Source organism: Heptranchias perlo, chromosome 1, assembly GCF_035084215.1.
Source record: "Heptranchias perlo isolate sHepPer1 chromosome 1, sHepPer1.hap1, whole genome shotgun sequence".
Lineage (NCBI taxonomy): Eukaryota > Metazoa > Chordata > Chondrichthyes > Hexanchiformes > Hexanchidae > Heptranchias > Heptranchias perlo.
The window spans coordinates 109,071,025-109,090,600 of record NC_090325.1 but is presented as its reverse complement, the minus strand read 5'-3'; the positions used below and the strand labels follow the sequence as shown (position 1 = coordinate 109,090,600).

General features: G+C 44.6%; 1 protein-coding gene across 2 annotated transcripts in view; it reads left to right on the top strand.

The window, feature by feature from the left end:
• The window catches only part of cc2d2a (coiled-coil and C2 domain containing 2A), a 175,344-nt gene that overhangs the window by 138,507 nt on the left and 17,261 nt on the right, over positions 1 to 19,576 (top strand). For both annotated transcript variants that reach the window (XM_067989540.1, XM_067989548.1), the window contains one exon: positions 9,258 to 9,434. In XM_067989540.1, the coding sequence (XP_067845641.1) occupies positions 9,258 to 9,434 (177 nt within the window). The remainder of the gene's footprint in view (positions 1 to 9,257; positions 9,435 to 19,576) is intronic.

The window sequence follows — 19,576 nt, the reverse complement described above, 5'->3', positions numbered from 1 at the left end:
CCTTCCCCCTGGGCTGCTCCATGCTGTAATTTTTCCTATTTTCTGCAGCATCAGTCAGTGATGGACTGCCCCTTTAAATAGGGCTCCTCCAGCTGACAGACCTTGCTGCGCATGCGCAGTCCGCCCGCCATGCAGCTTACCAGCGGGAAACCCAGAAGTGGCTCCAATTAGGCTGTAATTCCGTGCGGAGCACACTGATTTCACTGGGCACGTTACCCACGCGCCCATTCGACCCCCCACTGAGAACCTGCTGCCCTGCTAATATCGAGCCCATGAACTTAAAAAAGGCATTTGATAGTGTACTACATCACAAATTTGTTTGGAAAATAGAAGCACATGGGATTAAAGGGATGGTGGTAACTTGGGTACATAATTGGCTAAGTGATAGAAGGCAGAGAGTAGTGGTGAACGGATGTTTTTCTGACTGGAGAGAAGTATGCAGTGGGGTCCCCTAAGGATCGATATTACGACCATTGCTTTTCTTGTTATATATAAATGATCTGGACTTGGGTATAGAGAGTACAATTTTGAAATTTGGGGATGATGCAAAACTTGGCAACATAGTAAATAGTGAGCAGGATAGTAGCAGAGTTCAGGAGGACATAGACAGACTAGTGAAATGGGCAGACACATGGCAGATGTGGATAAATGTGAAGTGGTGCACTTTGAGAGGAACAACATGGAGAGGCAGTATAATCTAAAGGGTACTATTTTAAGGCACAAGAAGAGGGTTCTGGGGATGCATATTCACAAATCTTTGAAGGTGGCAGGGCAAGTTGATATGGCAGTTAAGAAAGTGTATGGGATACTTGGCTTTGTAAATAGGGACATTGAATATAAAAAAACAAGGAAGTCATGCAAAACTTTTACAAATCACGGGTCAGGCCTCAGCTGGAATATTGTGTACAATTCTGGGCACCACACTTTAGGAAGGATGTCAAGGCCTTGGAGAGGGTACAGAAGAGGTTTACCAGGATGTTACCAGGGATGAGGGACTTCAGTTATGCGGAGGGATTGGAGAAGCTGGAATTGTTCTCCTTAGAGCAGAGAAGGTTAAGGGGTGACCTAATAGAGGTATTCAAAATAATGAAGGGTTTTGATAGAGCAAGTAGGGAGAAACTGTTTCCTCTGGCAAGTGGGTCAGTAACCAGAGGTTGTAGATTTAAAATAATTGGCAAAAGATCTAGAGGGGAAATGAAGAGATTTTTTTCACACAGAGGGTTGTTAAGATCTGGACACACCAGCTGAAAGGTGGTGAAAGTTGATTCCATAGGAACTTTCAAAAGGCAATTGGACATCTACTTGAAGAGGACTAATTTGTAGGGTTTTGGGGAAAAAGCTGGAGTGTGGGACTAAATTAGACAGCTGTTTCAAAGAGCTGGCACAGGCACAACAGGCCGAATGGTCCCGTCTGTGCTGTAAGATTCTATGATGTGATCTCTGCCCCAGTCAAGAACTGGTCCAGCTCCCTCTTGAAGGCATGCAGAGAGTCAGCACCCACCACAACTACCGGCAGTGCGTTCAAGGCTCACTACTGTCTGAGAAAAGAAGAACCGCTTAATGTCCAGCCTATTTCTACTTTAGATGCATGATCCCTGGTCTTCCATAATCTTTCAATATGAACACTATCCAGCCCTTTCATTATTTTATAAAGCTCTATCAGGTAACCTCTATGTTGCTGCACTGCTCTAGAGTAAATAGATTCGGCTCTTCAAACCTATCTGAGTAAATAAGGTTCATCAAGTTAGGAATTATTCTCATAGCTCTCCTCTGAACCTTTTCCAAAGCCACTATATCACCCACCAGGTGAGGGGACCAAAGCTAGGTGCAGTATCCAGATGCGGTCAAACCAGCGACCTGTATAATGACAGAATGATGTCCTTTGATTTGTACTCAAAGTCCACTCACGTAAGACTGAGCTGGCCCGGCAGAACTCAACTACCTGCTCTGATAACTCTGTGATGTTAAAAAAAAAAATTATTGGCATGTTACGCACAAAGTGATAGCTTTCAAGTGAAAAGGAGCAAGCGGTGGTGAGGCCGGGGAGAGAGAGAAAGTTACAAAAAAAACTGGCAAATACTTCAACATAAAAATTATTTTATGATTACTTCATTTTTTTTAAAAAAGAGAACTTTTTAATGTGATTTTTTTTTGTCCTCCTGGAGTATAAATTTTAAATATGGAATTTCTTTGCTTTGATTGTTTCCTTGTAACATCTGCAAACCCTGAAATAAATACTGGTCATGTGTTTTATAATTAATTGTTACTTATAGTTAAGTTAATTTACACTTAAAAACATATGGGGGTTTAAATTGGGCTGTGTAGCACCCGTTTTTTAGGTGGTACGCAGACACCCAAGTCCCAAGATGCGTGCGCAAACTTCCGGCGGGAAGTGCGTAGGACACCTCCTTGGTAAAAGGGTTTATGCACATGCACCTAACGACTGCATGCAGAGTAGCGAGATTATGACACAGATCAGTGTGTAATGCTAATTGAAAGCAATGCTGCTATTTTGGAACGCCACATTCCAGCCAATGCCCAGTCTTAACCTCGCACAGCTGAACAGGACTTAAAGTGTATGTAGGACCCTCCCACCAGCGTTATTTAAAGGGATCATGAGGCACTTACAGGTTAGTTGCTGGATTATTTCTTCTGGCTACTGGTCCAATTCTACGTGTTCTTGGAGGATTCCTCTATTTGGATGAAGTTGCATTACTCTACAGGGAGAATGGTCTGGCTGGTTTTGATGTACTCTTTGAGTCATTTAAAATATTGTGCCAAAAAAAGTTGCTTCCAGACATGGGTAGCCTGGTGGAGCTTCCTCAGGGAATTGAACATGACTAGGAGAATGAAGAGAGGCTACGCAGAGCAAGACAAGCTGCTAGAAGAGAGAGGAGGAGGAGGAGGAGCAGGGCACTCAGCAGGAGGCCATATGCAAGGAGGATCCTCAGGGACCAATTCTCTTACCTCAACTTCAGTGACAACCAGTGTCTTCGATTCACTAAAGAAGTCATGACTGAAATTTGTCAACTGCTGTAGCCACAACTGCAGCCTCAAAGCAGAGCAACACCATTGTCTGTGGCTGTCAAGTGACTGTGGCTTTTAATTTTTATGGCTCTGGCTCCTTTCAGGCTGTTGCTGGAGATATAAGCAACATCTCACAGTTTGCAGTGCCCCACAGTATAAGGGAGATCACTGAGGCTCTGTATACAATGAGAAACACATACATCTCACCCCCTCTTGCCAGAGACAAACAGGAGGAGCGAGCACGAGGGTTTGCTCGCATTGTAGGCTTCCCCATGGTGCAGGGTGCTATTAACTGCACGCACATTGCCTTGTGTACTCCTTCTCTGAACTCGGGCATATTCATGAACAGAAAGGGATTCCACTCTCTCAATGTGCAGCTGGTGTGCGACCTCACGCAGCGCATCGTGCAGGTCAATGCCCACTATCCTGCCAGCAGTCATGATTCTTTCATTCTGTGGCAGTCCTCAGTTCTACCTATATTTCAACCAGCACAGCAAGTCAAAGGCTGGCTACTGGGCGACAAGGGTTATCCCCTCATTCGTGGCTCATGACTCTGGTCAGGAACCCATGTAGATGTGCACAGCAGGCCTAGAACAACAGCCATTCTACCACAAGGAACATCATAGAGCACACCATAAGCAACGCTTCCACTGCCTGGATTGCTCTGGAGGAGCCCTACAGTATTCAGCTGAGCGGGTATCAAGATTTGTCGTATGCTGCATGCTGCAAAACCTCGCCATTATGAGAGAACATCCCTTGCTACCACCTATCAGGCAAGAGCCTGAGGCACATGAGCAAGAGGAGGAGGAGGAGGAGGAAGTGCAATAGAACGTGGAGGAGGAGGAGGAGGAAGAGGAAGGGAGACTATAATGTACGCTGGCCCTTTCTGCCAGGGCTCTACATGATCAGATTATTAAAGCGCGATGCTAGTAACCTCAACTACACCTGCCCATTCACCAACTGGCGGAGTGGCAGGAGTGGGAGCAGGAATGTTGTCACCCTGAGAGAGGACAGCAGGTTCGTGTTCCATGGAGCCTCTGCCACTCTCCCTGGGCAGTGCCTCAGCAATTCTGGTGATCTGTTGGAAAACAGATTGCTCGACTGCTGTGACGCCCTAGAAGCCCCGTTGCACAGTGGTACCCAGCGCCATGATGGCAGAAGTCTGAGCTTGGAAGGCAGCAGTCAGACCTTTGAAAGAATCTGTTTGGGCTGCAATGGCAGCTGTGACACTGGTCATCAGACGCTGTATCATGGTGAGTTCCACAGGTGTGCTGATTGAGGTGACCACCCGTTCCATGTGAGAAAGGATGGGCTCCAAGCTCTGCGCAAAGCCCTGTGCCAAGTTGGAGCTGGACTCCTCCATGCTCCTTGACATTGTGCGCAGGCTTTCCAGTGCACCAAGCATTTGGTTGTGTACACCCATCAGCCACCTTTTGTAGCCTGGGCCATTGAAGCCCTCATCTGACTCCTCTGCAGCAGAACTTGTGTGCGACCTCACCCTCCGGCAAGCTGGCACCTGCGGTAATGTTCCCCCCGCCCTGGCTCCTGCACACTTGTGCCTGGTGTCTCACCACATGCAAATCCCTCCTATATTCAAGCCTCTAAAGTACGCGCAGTGTCAGTCTCTGAGCTGATGGCTGCTAGTGTAAGATCGAGTGACGGTGTCTCTTCATCATCGCTGTCTTCTTCCTCTGCCTCCTCTGACTGGGAAGGTTCCAGTTCTTGGGTATCTGAAATGACAAAGGAACAAGAGTTGGGTTGTGGTGAAGGGAGAGGGCGAGAGGGGGTGAGGATGTTTAGGTGCATTTCTCCTCCTTCACCTCTTTGTTGCTGCCTCCTATTGTGCGCCACCTTCTACAAGAGAGCGGAACGTGTGTCAGTGAGTGTCCTTCAAGGTGTTTGGGTAATGTGGCTGTCGTGGCTGAATAGCTGCCAGTGCGTGTGAACTGTGAGTTGCGGGTATGAGGCTTGAAACAGTGCTAAGTATGTGAAGCTGAGATAAAGCATATGATTTCAACGGTTGAGTACTGATTGAAAGAGATTGTTGGTAGGTGGATGGTGGGGGTGTAGTGGATGAGGCTAGTGGTGCAGTTGGTAGGATATGCCATTTGAAACTTGAACTCTCTCACCTTGACAACTCGTGTTAAATCATTGAACTTCTTCCTGCTATACTCCTGGAATTTACCTCCTTCACTACTTCCTCCTATTGCCTCTTGAGTATATGTCTGGAGGGCCTCCTGCACCCCTGTGGATACAGAATGCCCCTCCTTCTCTTCACCTCTTGCACCAAGGCCTCCAGTGCATTATCAGAAAACCTTGGTGCACGCTCTCCCGCATGTTCAGTCATTGCTCAAAGTATCAGATTCAGTTTTTGAACAACTCCCACCACTTCTTGCAGCCACAATGCACCTCCCCTTTAAGAGGTGCAGGCTGACTTTAAGTAGTGCTAGCCACGCGCAATATCCGGCCTCCTGTTGCGTGCAGCCGATGAACAGCGCAGCTGGCTGCACAGCAATCATGGAAATCAGCAGGCAGCACCTATTTAACATGCTGCCTGCAGCGCAATGAACGGGCGCAGGTTTATTGTGTACCGCAATCCCTGCTCCCGTTTTCAGGGGTTATCCAATTTAACCCCCATGATGTTAGTTTGGCTGAGTTGGATAGCACTTGTGCCTCTGACTCAGAAGTTCTTGGGTTCAAATCCTACTCCAGCACTCAAACACATGAGGTTAACGCTCCAGTGCAGTCTTGGAGGTGTGTGGGTACCACCCTTCAGATGAGACATTAAACCAAGGTTCCATATGCCTCTTCCAGTTCAGGTGGACTCTCAGAATCCCTTGGCACAATTCAAAGAAGAGCAGGAATTTCTCCCAGTGTCGTGGCCAACATTCCTCCCTCAACTAACACCAACAAGAACAGGTTAATTGGTTATTCATCTCATTGCTGTTTGTTGGGTCCAGCTATGCCATTTGCCTACAGACCAAGAGTCACTCCCACTTCAAAGTATATCATTTCATATGAAGCACTGCAAGACATTGCTGAGAGACATAATAAGGCACTATATAGATGCAAGTATTTCTTTCTACTTTCAGATGGGGACAGACTATTGCATTTTTTGTTTTGTTTCATTATTGATCTATCATATTTCATGTTTAGATATGATATTCTAACAAATTAATTGTGCGCAGTAAACTAATTCATAGTATCATAGTAGATACAGCACAGCAAGAGGCCATTTGGCCCATCGTGCCTGTGCCAGTTCTTTGAAAGAGCTTTCCAATTGGTCCCACTGCCCTGCGCTTTCCCCATAGCCCTGTAATTTTTTTCCCTTCATGTATTTATCCAATTCCCTTTTGAAAGTTATTATTGAATCTGCTTCCTCCACCCTTTCAAGCATTGCATTTCAGATCATCACAACTCGCTGCGTAAAAAAACGTTTCCTCATGTCGGCTAAGGCTCTTTTGCCGATCACCTTAAATCTGTGTCCTTTGATTACCGACCCCTCTGCCACTGGAAACAGTTTTTCCTTATTTACTCTATCAAAACAGTTCATGATTTTGAACACCTCTAAACACCTAGGATCCCATATACTTTTTTTAACAGCTTTCTCAACTTGTCCTGCCACCTTCAAAGATTTGTGTATCTGCACCCCCTTAAAAAGTGTACCATTTAGTATATTTTGCCCTCCTCATTTTTCCCACCAAAATGTATCACTTCACACTTCTCTATGTTAAATTTTATCTGCCATGTGTCTGCCCATTTCACTAGTCTGTCTATATCCTCCACACTGTTTACTGCATTTCCAAGTTTCATATCATCTGCAAACTTTGAAATTATACCCAAATCCAGGTCATTAATATACATCAAGAAGAGCAGTGGTCCTAATACTGACTCCTGGGAGCACCACTGCATACTTCCCTGCAGTCTGAAAAACACCCGCTCACCACTACTCTCTGCTTTCTGTCCCCTAGACAATTTTGTATCCACGCTGCCACTGTCCCTTTAATCCCATGGGCTTTAATTTTGCTAACAAGTCAATTATTTGGTACTTTATCAAATGCCTTTTGAAAGTCCATATGGACAACAACAACCACACCACCTTCATCAACCCCCTCCGTTACCTCATAGAACTCAATCAAGTTAGTCAAACACGATTTTCCTTTTCCTTGAACAAATCCGTGCTGACTTTCAATTTATTAGCCCATATTTTTCCAAGTGCCAATTTATTTTGTCCCAGATTGTTGTCTCTAAAAGTTTCCCCACCACCGATATTAAGCTGAGTGGCCTGTAATTGCCGGGTTTATCCCTCTCCCCTTTTTTGAACAATGGTGTAACACTTGCAATCCTGCAGTCCTCCGGCACCATTCCCATATCTAAGGAGGATTGGAAGATTGTGGCCAGAGCCTCCGCAATTTCCACCTTCCCTCAGAACCCGGGATGCATCCCATCTGGACCGGGTGACTTTTCTGCTTTGAGTACTGCCAATCTTTTTATTACCTCTCTGTTTTTATCTTATCCAATATCGCTACTACCTCCTCCTTTACTGCTACAGTGGCAACATGCTCTTCTCTAGTGAAGACGGATACGAATTATTCATTTAGTACCTCAGACATGCCCTCTGTCTCCACAAGAAGATCTCCTTTTTTGGTCCTAATCGGTCCCATGCTATCTTTGACTGCCCTTTAACTATTTATATGTTTATAAAAAACTTTTGGGTTCCCTTTTATGTTAGCCTTAATCAATTCTGATACTCTCTCTTTGCCCCTCTTATTCTCTATTTTTGATCTCCTCTGTACTTTCTGTATTCAGCCTGTTTCTCTACTGTATTATGAACCTTACATTCATCATAAACCTCCTTTTTCTGTTTCATTTTAATCACTATATCTTTAGTCATCCAGGGAGCTTTTTTTTATTCGTTCATGGGATGTGGGCGTCGCTGGCGAGGCCAGCATTTGTTGCCCATCCCTAATTGCCCATGCTTTGGATGCCCTTTCTTTCCCCCTTGTAGGGATGTGACTACTCTGTTTCCAAACCAACTCCTCCTTGAAGGCCTCCCATTGTTCAATTACAGTTTTGCCTGCCAATTTTTGATTCCAATCCGTTTGGGCAAGATCTCTTTTTAACTCACTGAAATTTGTCCTCCTGCAGTTAAACATTTTCACATTTGATTGTTCCTTGTCCTTTTCCATAATTATTCTAAACCTAATGATATTACCATCACTGTTCACCAAATGTTCCTCCACTGAAACATGCTCCACCTGCCCCACTTCATTCTCCAGAGCTGGATCCAGCACTGTTTCCTTCCTTGTTGGGCTGGAATCATGCTGTTCTCTTGAACACATTTCAGGAATTCCTCCCCCTCTTTGCCCTTTATACTGTTACTGTCCCAGCTTTTATTGGGATAACTGAAGTCCCCTATTATCACTACTCTATAGTTCTTGCATCTTTCGGTAATTTGCCTGCAAATGTTCTCCTCCATCTCTTTCCCACTAATTGAGGACACTTGATAGCTTAGTATTAGGAAAATAGCACCACAACTGCAGTGTTTTAATAATGTTGAACAATGTGGAAGGAAGGGTCTACAGGAATAAGAGATCAGTCAGGAACTGGGAGTACTAGACTTTGATCTTTGATGTTAATTAAGCCAAGAATTCTGGTATATTCAGTGTGATTTTTTTAAAATTAATTTATATTCAGTATGCCATTATTTAGGTAACAAATACATCTAGGAAGAGACGAAGCATTACTTAACTTCTCTTATGTCCTCTCTGGTCGCTCTCATGCTTTGCTCAGACCCTCAGGTCTGAGCAGACTCGGCTACGTCCATTTGGAATCCCACAACAGCATAGTTAGGGATGGAGACCTGGTGCAGTAGGTCTCTGCCCACTTTTGTTCTCCACAACACTTTGAAGTGAGAAAGACTTGCATTTATGTAGCGGCTTTTTTGTGAGCATTTCACAGAAGCTGTGTTCAACAAAATATGCCGAATGAAGTCTAGTACACAGTCTCCAGGTGTAATCTACTGCCTGGGTAGTGTTGTGTTAGTGAACCGTTTCACTGAAATACTAAGATGTAATTTTTCAAGTAACCCCACCATTTCTTTATTTGAACCAACCCAATTCCTTACCTGGTCATTTTTTAATGTTTTAGATTTGACTTAACAGTGGAGCAATTTTGGCAGAGTTGGCAATTTGTTTTAAATAAAGTGCTTTAAATTACCTATTTTACAGATTGATGGCACTTTTAGGATTAATACACCCCCAGTCCTTTTGGGATACAGCAAAGAACGTAATCTAGCCAGTGAAGGAGGATGGGCAGCGGTTCGGAGCCTAAGTGAAGGCTCTTATTTGTCCCTCTTCATTACTGTTGAACCTCATCTTGTACCTGGAGAATCTATAAATGAAAAGGTAATGTGCATTCTTGATTAAAAATGCTTCCATGAAGATAGCCTTTCAGAAGTCCCCTTCAGGTTCCCTATGTCAGACCCTTTTATCCCTCCCATTAACATCATGAAATGTTTCATCCGAACCATATCGTAGATATGTTTGTGTACATGTGTTTTCCCAGAGAGGTCAGCCTAATTCAAGGACGGAGCTTATTTTTACACACACGTGGTGCACTTTGTAGCATGAGGAGTTTCAGCTAAGGATAAAACTGGGCCAGGATAGTTGGCACGGTTTAAGTGATAATTGGGACTTTTGTAAAATATGTTGTCATTCCCCGCACATTTATTTTCTTCTTAGAGTTGCTCAGGCTCTGTGTATCCTCATTCAGCCCGGAGAGAGGATAAGAGGAGCACATACCCGAGGAAAGCTGAATCCACGATCTTTCACCCAGGTGTAGGATTCCCACCAGAAACATAGTTGAGAATCAACAAACTAATTAGATAAGCTGAACTAGGGGTATGTGGTTCAAAACATAATTGCTACTGGCTATACCCTGCATGAGAGGGTGAAAGGAGTGCATCACAAAACCAAGGTATATGCCAAGAAAAGCCTTGCAACAGCCTTGTCCTTGAGGGTCCCTGTGGAAACTATAGGTTGAGTGTAATTTGTTGTTTGTTCTTTTCAAAAATACTAAACTCATTGCAAAATATTTGGCAGCCTAATCAGAAACACTATTTTCACTCCATTTCTGAAGGTGTATGCAGAAACATGATGTTAAAGCAACCAGTAATAAGAGACTGGATGTCACGACCTGAGGTTTGGCAAAGACACAGTGGGCCGGATGTTGCTGTGAAAATAACAGTGAGGCTAACAGCGCTCACCGTTAATTATTCGCAAATCAGACAGCAACTTCCGGCAAGCGCATATGCGCAGTTAAACGCAAAAACCCGGAAGCTGCTGTCTGAGATGCGCGAAAACAGCATCTCACTGCCTGGCTCCCCGTTCAAAAACTGATGTCGTAGATACGGACTAAACTCACCTCAAAAAGTTAGGGCTTGTCCATTCCAGTCTAATTATTCTTAATGGCGCAGTAAGTCTTAATTACTGCCAAACAACCTCTCTGGCACTGAAAATTAACTTTTATAAGTGAGGAGTCTCATTCCTTCAGCTTTTAATTATTGTTGGAGATTTTTTTTAAAGTTTCAATAAAAATTTAATTTTTTTTTACTTTGTCTTTCTGTCTCGTTTATCTCTCTTTCGTAATCCAATCTTTCTTTCCCTCTCTTTATTTCACTTTCTGTACCTGATTTGACATTGAATTCACTATTCTAACTTACACTTCCTGGTTCAGACTCTGTGCTGCTCTTTAAAGATTCATCAATCTGATTGGTTAAAGAGGCACACAGTTGCTTGTCCTGTTCACACAGGTCCCAGATGCCCTGTAGAGGGCGCTGCACTAAATGGATCTCTAACTTACAGTAACGCCGTGCAAAACCCCATAGAAAGTCTGTGGGCAAGTGCAAGTCTTGCTGCTCACAACAAATTCGTCCCAACATTTTCAAGACTAGCTTCAGAAATGTAGTGAAAACTGGGGGCCAACTGTCTTGTGAATAATTTAATTTTTTTTTAATACCATACATTGGAGCTCCCCTTCCCCAAGTTGGTTGAGTGCCAGATTTGGGAGAAGAGTTCGCTCAGTCTTCAATCGTTCCAAGATGAATAAATAAGCATCATGCCTTGGTGTGGAATGAAAACAGACCATAGGGACTGTAATAATTAAAACAAGTAGGGACTAAGAGGTACTTGCCACGGTGTTGCATGACTCTTGGCTGCCTGACAATTAATTGGGATCAGTGCCACACATTAAGCATGTCATGCCTAATGGAGACCACCCTCAACAGATTTACCCCCGACCCACCCCAGCACCGCACCCCCCTCCCCCGCACTTCCTCACCATAGTGCAGAATAGTAGGATGCTGTGTTCTTCGTCCGAATACAGGGAGGTGCTTTTTAAGGGAGAATCACACCATTCTTATTCATTGTTTTCACAGAAACATTGACAGAGGCTTGGGAGGACATCACCTGACCTTTCAGAAAGGAGTGTTAACACTGTGTAGGAGAATAAGGGAAGGAGAGAAAAATAACTTTAATGAGCTTTATCTTCAACTAAAACACGTTTTCCTTCCCTTTCAATTTTTAAACAAATTCTTAAAGATAGAGGTTTGGCCAACTTGATGTTGAGTGTTTTAACTTGTTCCCTCAAGTCCAAGGGATGCAGACTTAAGCTTATCTCGGTTAATCCCGGGGATGAGGGGGTGGACATATGAGGAGACGTTGAGTGGATTGGGACTCTACTCATTGGAGTTCAGAAGAATGAGAGGCGATCTTATTGAAACATATAAGATTGTGAAGGGGTTTGATCGGGTGGATGCGGTAAGGATGTTCCCAAGGATGGGTGAAACTAGAACGAGGGGGCATAATCTTAGAATAAGGGGCTGCTCTTTCAAAACTGAGATGAGGAGAAACTTCTTCACTCAGAGGGTAGTAGGTCTGTGGAATTTGCTGCCCCAGGAAGCTGTGGAAGCTACATCATTAAATAAATTTAAAACAGAAATCGACAGTTTCCTAGAAGTAAAGGGAATTAGGGGTTACACGGAGCGGGCAGGAAATTGGACATGAATTTAGATTTGAGGTTAGGATCAGATCAGCCATGATCTTATTGAATGGCGGAGCAGGCTCGAGGGGCCGATTGGCCTACTCCTGCTCCTATTTCTTATGTTCTTATGTTCTTATCTGGTGTACAACTGGCTTAGCCATCCATTACCAGATCTGGCTGGACCACATCACGCTCCACTGAGCCTCACTCTCCTCTGTCAAAATTGCCCATCACCCTGGAGTGCAAAGCTAACCCTGCTTTCCTCTCAAGCCCCCCCGCCACCCCCACCATCCTAGCCCTGAAACCTCATCTCTCTTTCTAGTTTCTACCTATCACCCCACTGTCCCCCCTGAGCTCATCTCATCCATGAGACCCACCTCCTGCTCTCTTGACCCCATTCCCACTAAGCTGTTGTCAACTAAATTTCTCTTCCTGGCATCCATTCTAGAAGATATTGTATATGGTTTCCTCTCTTTAGGGACTGTCCCCTCCCTTTTAAAACCACCATCATCTCCCTCCTATTCAAAAATCCACCCTCAACCCTTCTGTCCTTGCAAACTATTGCCCCTTCTCCAACCTTCCTTTCCTCTTCAAAGTAATTGATCATGTTGTCACCTCGAAAATCCATGCCCACAACTCCCGCAACTCCCTGTTTCAATCTCTCTGGTTAGAATTCTGCCTCTCCCACAAAACTGAAACAGTCCTAACAACAATCACCAACAATATTCTCTCTGACTGACCATGGTGCATTCTCCTTGACCTCTGTGCAGCCTTTGACATGGTCGACCACACCATCCTCCTCCAATGTCTGTCTTCCATCGTCCAGCTTGACGGGACTGGTCCTTGCTTGGTTCCACTCTTACCTAATCAATCGTAGCAAGAGCAATGGATTCCCTTCTAGCCCCTGCACTGCACTGCAGACATGGGGCCCGATATTACCAGGGCAGCGGGAGGGCGATTGGGCGCGTGGGTAACGCGCCCGGTGAAATCAGTCTGCCCCAAACGCAATCACAGGCTGATTGGATCCACTTACCTCTTGTTCCAGGTTCCCCACTGCTAAGCTGCGTGTCGCGCGGACTGCACATGCACAGTAAGGTCTGTCAGCTGGAGGAGCTCTATTTAAAGGAGCAGTCCTCCACTCACTGATGCTGCAAGAAATAGGAAAAACTACGGCATGGAGCAGCCCAGGGGGAAGGCTGCTCCCAGGTTTAATGATGCCTCACTCCAGCTCTTATTGGATGGGGTGAGGAGGAGGGGAAGGACAGAGATGTTCCCCCCGGCGGGCGGGCGGAAGCGGCCTGCCTCTGCCACCAAGAAGGCCTGGCTCGAGGTGGCAGAGGAGGTCACCTGCACCACCAACATATCGCCCACCTGCATACAGTGCAGGAGGTGCTGCAATGACCTAAGTAGGTCAGCCAAAGTGAGTACACTTACTCATTCCCCTACACTCCGTCTGCCACATCACCGCCCCCACCCCACATCTCCTTCTGCACTGCCAACACTACTCTGTCACATTACTCCTCACACCCACTCAAACCTCATCCTCATCTTACCTGCACTTACTCGCCTCGCCAGTACTCATCCCACCACTACCACTCAACCCAGTCCTCATACAATCTCATGGCTCTATCTCATACTCACCCTCTCATGCATCTCTTTCACGGTCAGCCTCACTCAACCTGCCACTACCTGTGCTGCAGCCACAGGGCATGCATCACATATGTGCAGTGGGAAGCGTAAGGCAAACGTGTCGTGAGCATGAAGGGGATGCACAAGGGTGTTTGAGGGTTTGTCATGGTTTTTACTTATATTTAATTTCTGATCAACTCACATTACATATTATATTGGCACCACTACTGCCACGTCTTTGTGAATCTCGTCTGGTTTGTGCAATAATGCCCTTTCCTGAGGATCACAATGAAGACCCACAACTGATGCCACCCATTGTGTCACTGCAGAGTGGGTGTAGGTGTATTTGCAGGGCTCTTTTGTGCAGATGACTGAGAGACATCGGCGATGTCCCCGGTGGCACCCTGGAAGGATGCGGAGGAGAAGTTGTTGAGGGCAGTGGTGACTTTGACAGCGACATGTAAGAAGGTGGTGCTCGGGCCAGCCGGGAGCAGCTCGGCATGAAGGAGGCTGCAGATGTCCACGACTACATGTCGAGTGACTCTGAGCCTCCGTGTGCACTGCTGCTCAGAGAGGTCCAGGAAGCTGAGCCTCGGTCTGTGGACCCTGCCCTCTGCGACGCATCTCTCTCTGCAGTTGCCCTCCCTCCTGCTGTGCAGCTGGATGTGTCACAGCACTGTTTTGTGGAGCTCCACGTGTCAGAGGCAGACGGCGAGGCTGGTGATGCTGTTTGCCCTCCGAGGAGGTCATGGCTGCAGCTACGACGGCCCCCATCCGGAAGATGTACATCTGAGGGGGTCCGCAAGGTAGGTACATGTGTCTGGACACCGGGGTAAGTGTGCAAGTTGGTGAATTTTGTTGTTAGGAGGAGGGTGGTGGAGGCCAAACTTTGTCCAAAGTGACAGAGTGGCCTCCTGTAATGAGTGAGGGTCTTTCCCCCCCCCCCCCCACCACCTGTCAAATGGACCTTTGCAGCTGCCACAGGCTGACGGCTGCAACACGTCCATTTGAACTGGGAGTGTTTCCCCCAGTACGGGAAACAGTCCCAGTTTTTTGTAAAATCCCAACCCTCCTAAAATATCTCATTAATCAGGTCTGTAAACGACCTGAAATACCAAAATAAATACCTTAAGTGGCACCCCGCCGGCTTTAATTGCCGGCGGGAGTCCCACATGCGGGGGCTGCGTGCGCATGTCAGCGTATCAGTGGGAAACCCGGAAGTGGGCGGGTTAGAGCCGGGCTTCCGACCCGCCCTCGGGAATCCCCGATTTTCGGAGCCCCCCCGCCAGGAACGCACCCGATCGCGGGTGCTAAAATAGAGCCCATGGTGTTCAGCCTAGACATGTACACTAACGTAACCCAGAACTATCCCTGCACCACTTCTCTCAGCCCCTCCACTGGCTCTGTGCTGGCAGACTGCTTGTCCAATATCCAGTTTTGTAGGAGCTACAATTTCTCCCAGCTATACATTGAGAAGACCGAAGCCAACAACCTTTCTCCCCAACACTCCGTATCCTTGCCAACCAATTCCATACCCCTTCCTAGCCACTGTTTCAGGCTGAACTAGACTGTTCACAAACTCGGTGTCCTATTCAATCCCGAGCTGAGCTTCCAACCCATATCCTCTCCATCACAAAGACTGCCTTCATCCACCTCAGTAACATCACCTTCCTCCATCCCTACCTCAGGCAATCAGCCACCGAAACCCTTATCCATGCTCTTCCCACGTCCAGATTACTCCGATGCTTTCTTGGCCAGCCTCCCATCCTCCACCCTCCATAAACTGCAGCTCTTCCAAAACTCTTTTGCCAGTGTTCTATCCCAATTCAAGTCCCACTCACCCATCACCCCTATCCTCACACAATCCACTTTGGCTCCCAAAATTAAAATTCTCATCGTTGTCTTTAAATCCTTTCATGATATTGCCCTTCCCTATATCCATAACCTCCTGCAGCCCTACAATTCTTCTCCCCACCCCACCCCACCCTTCTCCTATTGAGGTCCCAAAGTGCCTTTGTCAAGTCAGTCCTTCGGGTTTTCCCGTCTTCTCACTGGAGAAGAGGCCGGGATCGGTCAGCTGCTGACTGGGTTACTGGTAACTGGCATCATTTCCCTTCAGATCTGAAAGGAATCAATACCAGGACTCATACCTTTTTGCGAGGTCCTTATCTCTCCAGATCTGACCAGCGAGGACCACCTGCAGATTTTTTGGGAGGACCTGCCTAAGGTCAGCTCAGAGAGTGTTGGATGACTTGAGGTCTCGCTAACCCTCGGGTAGTTGTCCGACACCCTCCATCAGATGTCCCAGAACAATGCGCCAGGCATCAACAGTCTGACTGTAGAGCTCTACAGGGTGTTCTGGGTTATCCTGAGGAGCAACTAGACACAAGTTTTGGGGGAAGCGCTGCGATCAGTGAATTTCCCTTTGAATGGGAAAAAGATAGAAAATAAATGTAAGACACCGATTAGTAAAGAAAGGTACTCAGAGACGGAAAGTTAAAGGATGGTTCAAAAGACGGAAGGAAAATTGACTGACTGGGAAGGACGGAATGAGAATGAGTGGGAGAAGGGCAGACTGATAGAATGGCTGGGAGAGGGAATAATAGAAGCACTGCATATGAATGATTTGTCATAATGAGAGGCTTGCATTGTAAGTTTAAAAACAGTAATATCAAAGCAATAACCATCTCGTACTCATGTGAAGTCAAAATTATAGTTGCATTGTATTGGAATGTTGCACTAAAGTAGAACAGTTTGATAATGGAGCAATAGATTAATTTACTTGTAAGTCCTGCTTAATGCTGCAAATTTTAAAATGGGCATAAAACAAAAAGTTAGCTCAAAATCTGGATTGATAAATGGTGTTAAAAAGCCCAACCTACTTGTATTAAATTTTTAATCTGTAGCCCATGAAAATGCCCTGAGTCCTTGTTAAATGACTAACTACGTTATTTGCACGAGGACACCAATGGAACCATCCCTTGTTTTCACTCCCTTGTCAGTATTGGGTTGCACAGGCCATCCCTGCATCAAGAGACAGCATCACAGGGAAAGCTTCCATGGTCTTTAGAATCTTACAATTCTAGAACTTAACAGCACAGAAAGAGGCCGTTTGGCTCTTTACATCTGTGCTGGCTGTTTAAAAGAGTCACCCAATGAGTCCCTTTCTCCTGCCCTTTCTCCATACTCATTTTAATAATTATTTTTCAAATACTTATCCACATCCCTTTTAAAAAAAAAAGTTATCTGTTTTTAATACAACTGGAAATTCTCTCTCTCTCTCTGCCTTCCGGGTCTCTTTCTCTCTGTCTGTGTAATTTGACCCATTGTGTATTCAGTATACTGGGACCTACTGTTTTCCGTGGCTAACCTGTCTGAACACCAACGACACCATTGATTGGTGTGATGGTGTCCCAGCCTAATATAAGATATGCGATTTGAGAACCTCTCATTCACTCACTCACCTGACGAAGGAGATAATCTCCGAAAGCTTGTGATTTTAAAATAAAATTGTTGGACTATAACCTGGTGTTGTAAGATTCCTTACATTTGTCCCTTTTAAAAGCTATTATGGACTCAGTTTCCACTGTTGTTTTTGGTAGAGCATTCAATGTCCCAACAACATTCTTGGCTTAATTAAGGAAAGTTAAGAAATCTATTTGAGATGTACTTCAGCTTCTATTGAGTGAGAGGCTAACTGATTAACTCTTCCCCAGCTTTCAGGAATAGTTACAGTGCTTGGTGGAGAAAGAGTCTGAGGAATGCAATGTTGAGAGAAGAGCAGGAGAAGCAGATGTCACAGGAGCTTTTGACTGCACAACTAGCATTGTGGACCAGTTATTTTCCAGTATTATCCAGTTGTTATCCAGTAGGTTTTGTACTTGGATGTTAGAATGAAAGTTATTAAGCAGCATAATGTAAGAAAGAAAAGATGTTAGGATAAGATATTAGAAAGATATAAGAAAGAAATTATATTAAGCAGCATAATGTAAGAAAAAAAGATATTTATTTTGTGTTGACTGATCAAAATATGTATTTCTTTATCTGGAATCCTTTCTGGCTTCAGTGAGTGATCTAATTTAAAAAACAATTCATCACCAAACCTCCATACAGATAATACTACATAATAAAAATGTATTTTTTTCAGGGAGGAAAAGACTACAGAAGTTGCATTTTGAGTTCTGAAAGTCAGATGTGCAGTATACTTGAGCAAAAGCTAACTATTGACATATATCTAGTGTTAGGTACTAATGCCTATACCAGTTTGAACTCAATGGGGTTAATTTTGACTTTGTGCGATAGTGTAAAACAGGTAATAGCGAATCAGCAGTCTGTTTTACATCTCTCCTGAATTTCATTTCCATTGAAGTCACTGCAAATTAAAATTTGGAGAGATGTAAAAAGGGCTGCCGATTCACTATCACCCGTTTTACACTATCGCACAAAGTCAAAATTGCATCCAATCTGTTTGGTGGTGGTAGAGAGGGAGGATTCTATCTTCCATAGCTGGATTTATTGCTTCCAATGGTGACAACACCCTATAAATGATGTACCTCCCCAATGAATGGCTTGCAGTTCTCATTTGATATATATATTGTATGTATAGCACAAATACCTTTTATGCCATATGTACTAATTGGCACAATTTTTTTTCAAGTTTGTAATTTTCAAGAGTTGTTTGCAGATTTAAAGCTGTGTTAGACTGATTTCCCCAACCCTTACTGTTTCCAATAGAGGCAGTGGTAGGCAATTGCCTCAGTATTTTATGCTGGTGATCTTTGCTATTGAGAGCTTTAAAACCATCTCTTCTCCTGGTAGACCAGGCTGACACTGTTGGAGGTGCCAGCTTTTGGATGAGATGTTAAACCAAGGTCCCATCTGCCTACTCAGGTGAAGGTAAAAGATCCCATGGCAGTATTCGAAGAAGAGTAGGGGAATTCTCCAGGTGTCCTGGCCAATATTTATCCCTCAACCAACATCTAAAAACTGATGATCTGGTCATTTATTTCATTGCTGTTTGTGGGACCTTGCTGTGTGCAAATTGGCTGCCGCATTTTCTATATTGCAACAGTGGTTACATTTCATTGGCTGTAGAACACTTTGGGATTAACAATTAAGTTACACAACAGCAAATTCTGGCAGCAGACCACTAATGGACATTTCTGTATGAAATAGTCACATTTTGCAAATGTGGGCAAGAAAATACACAAAAAACAGAGATCATTTTTTTAAAGAAAAATTCTGGACATAATTAGATGAGAGGAATAGTTTCCTGATTTGCACTGTTATTGGGCGCTTCGCCCAGTGGTACGTATATTGGAAATTTGGCCACGCACTCCACATGATTTTTCAATCATTTAAAATAAATAGTCAGCAAATCATGAACACCCGAATTTTCTAATCTACACTTCCAGGGGGCAAGGCTCCCCACTGGGAGCACAAAGTTAGAAAATTATTCCCGAAAAATATATACATATATTTTATTTGCCTGTACATTGTGGGATTTTTTTTGCCCTCTTTGTAGATTTTGAAGTTTTGCTTTGATTTGTTCAGATTTCACAACCGCGTTCTGGATCTACATCTATGATGTCTTTCTGCTCCTGCTTTTTATATCTATCTCTATTTTCTCTTTCACTTTTGCTGCATCTCTATAGATGATTGAGATGCTGAAAAAGGTAAAATATCCCTCGTATTGCAGGCTTAACTGTTTGATCTGCTAATGTAAATGGTAAAATAATTCTCGCTAAGACCTTGAATGTTTCAGTTGGGCTAGAATTTGCTTTTAAAATAACGGTGATTCTCACAGTGTTCACAATTATTAGTGGCGAAATCGAAGAGCAAGTTCCAGCAACCGCACGTGTGCAGTCAAACGCGAAAT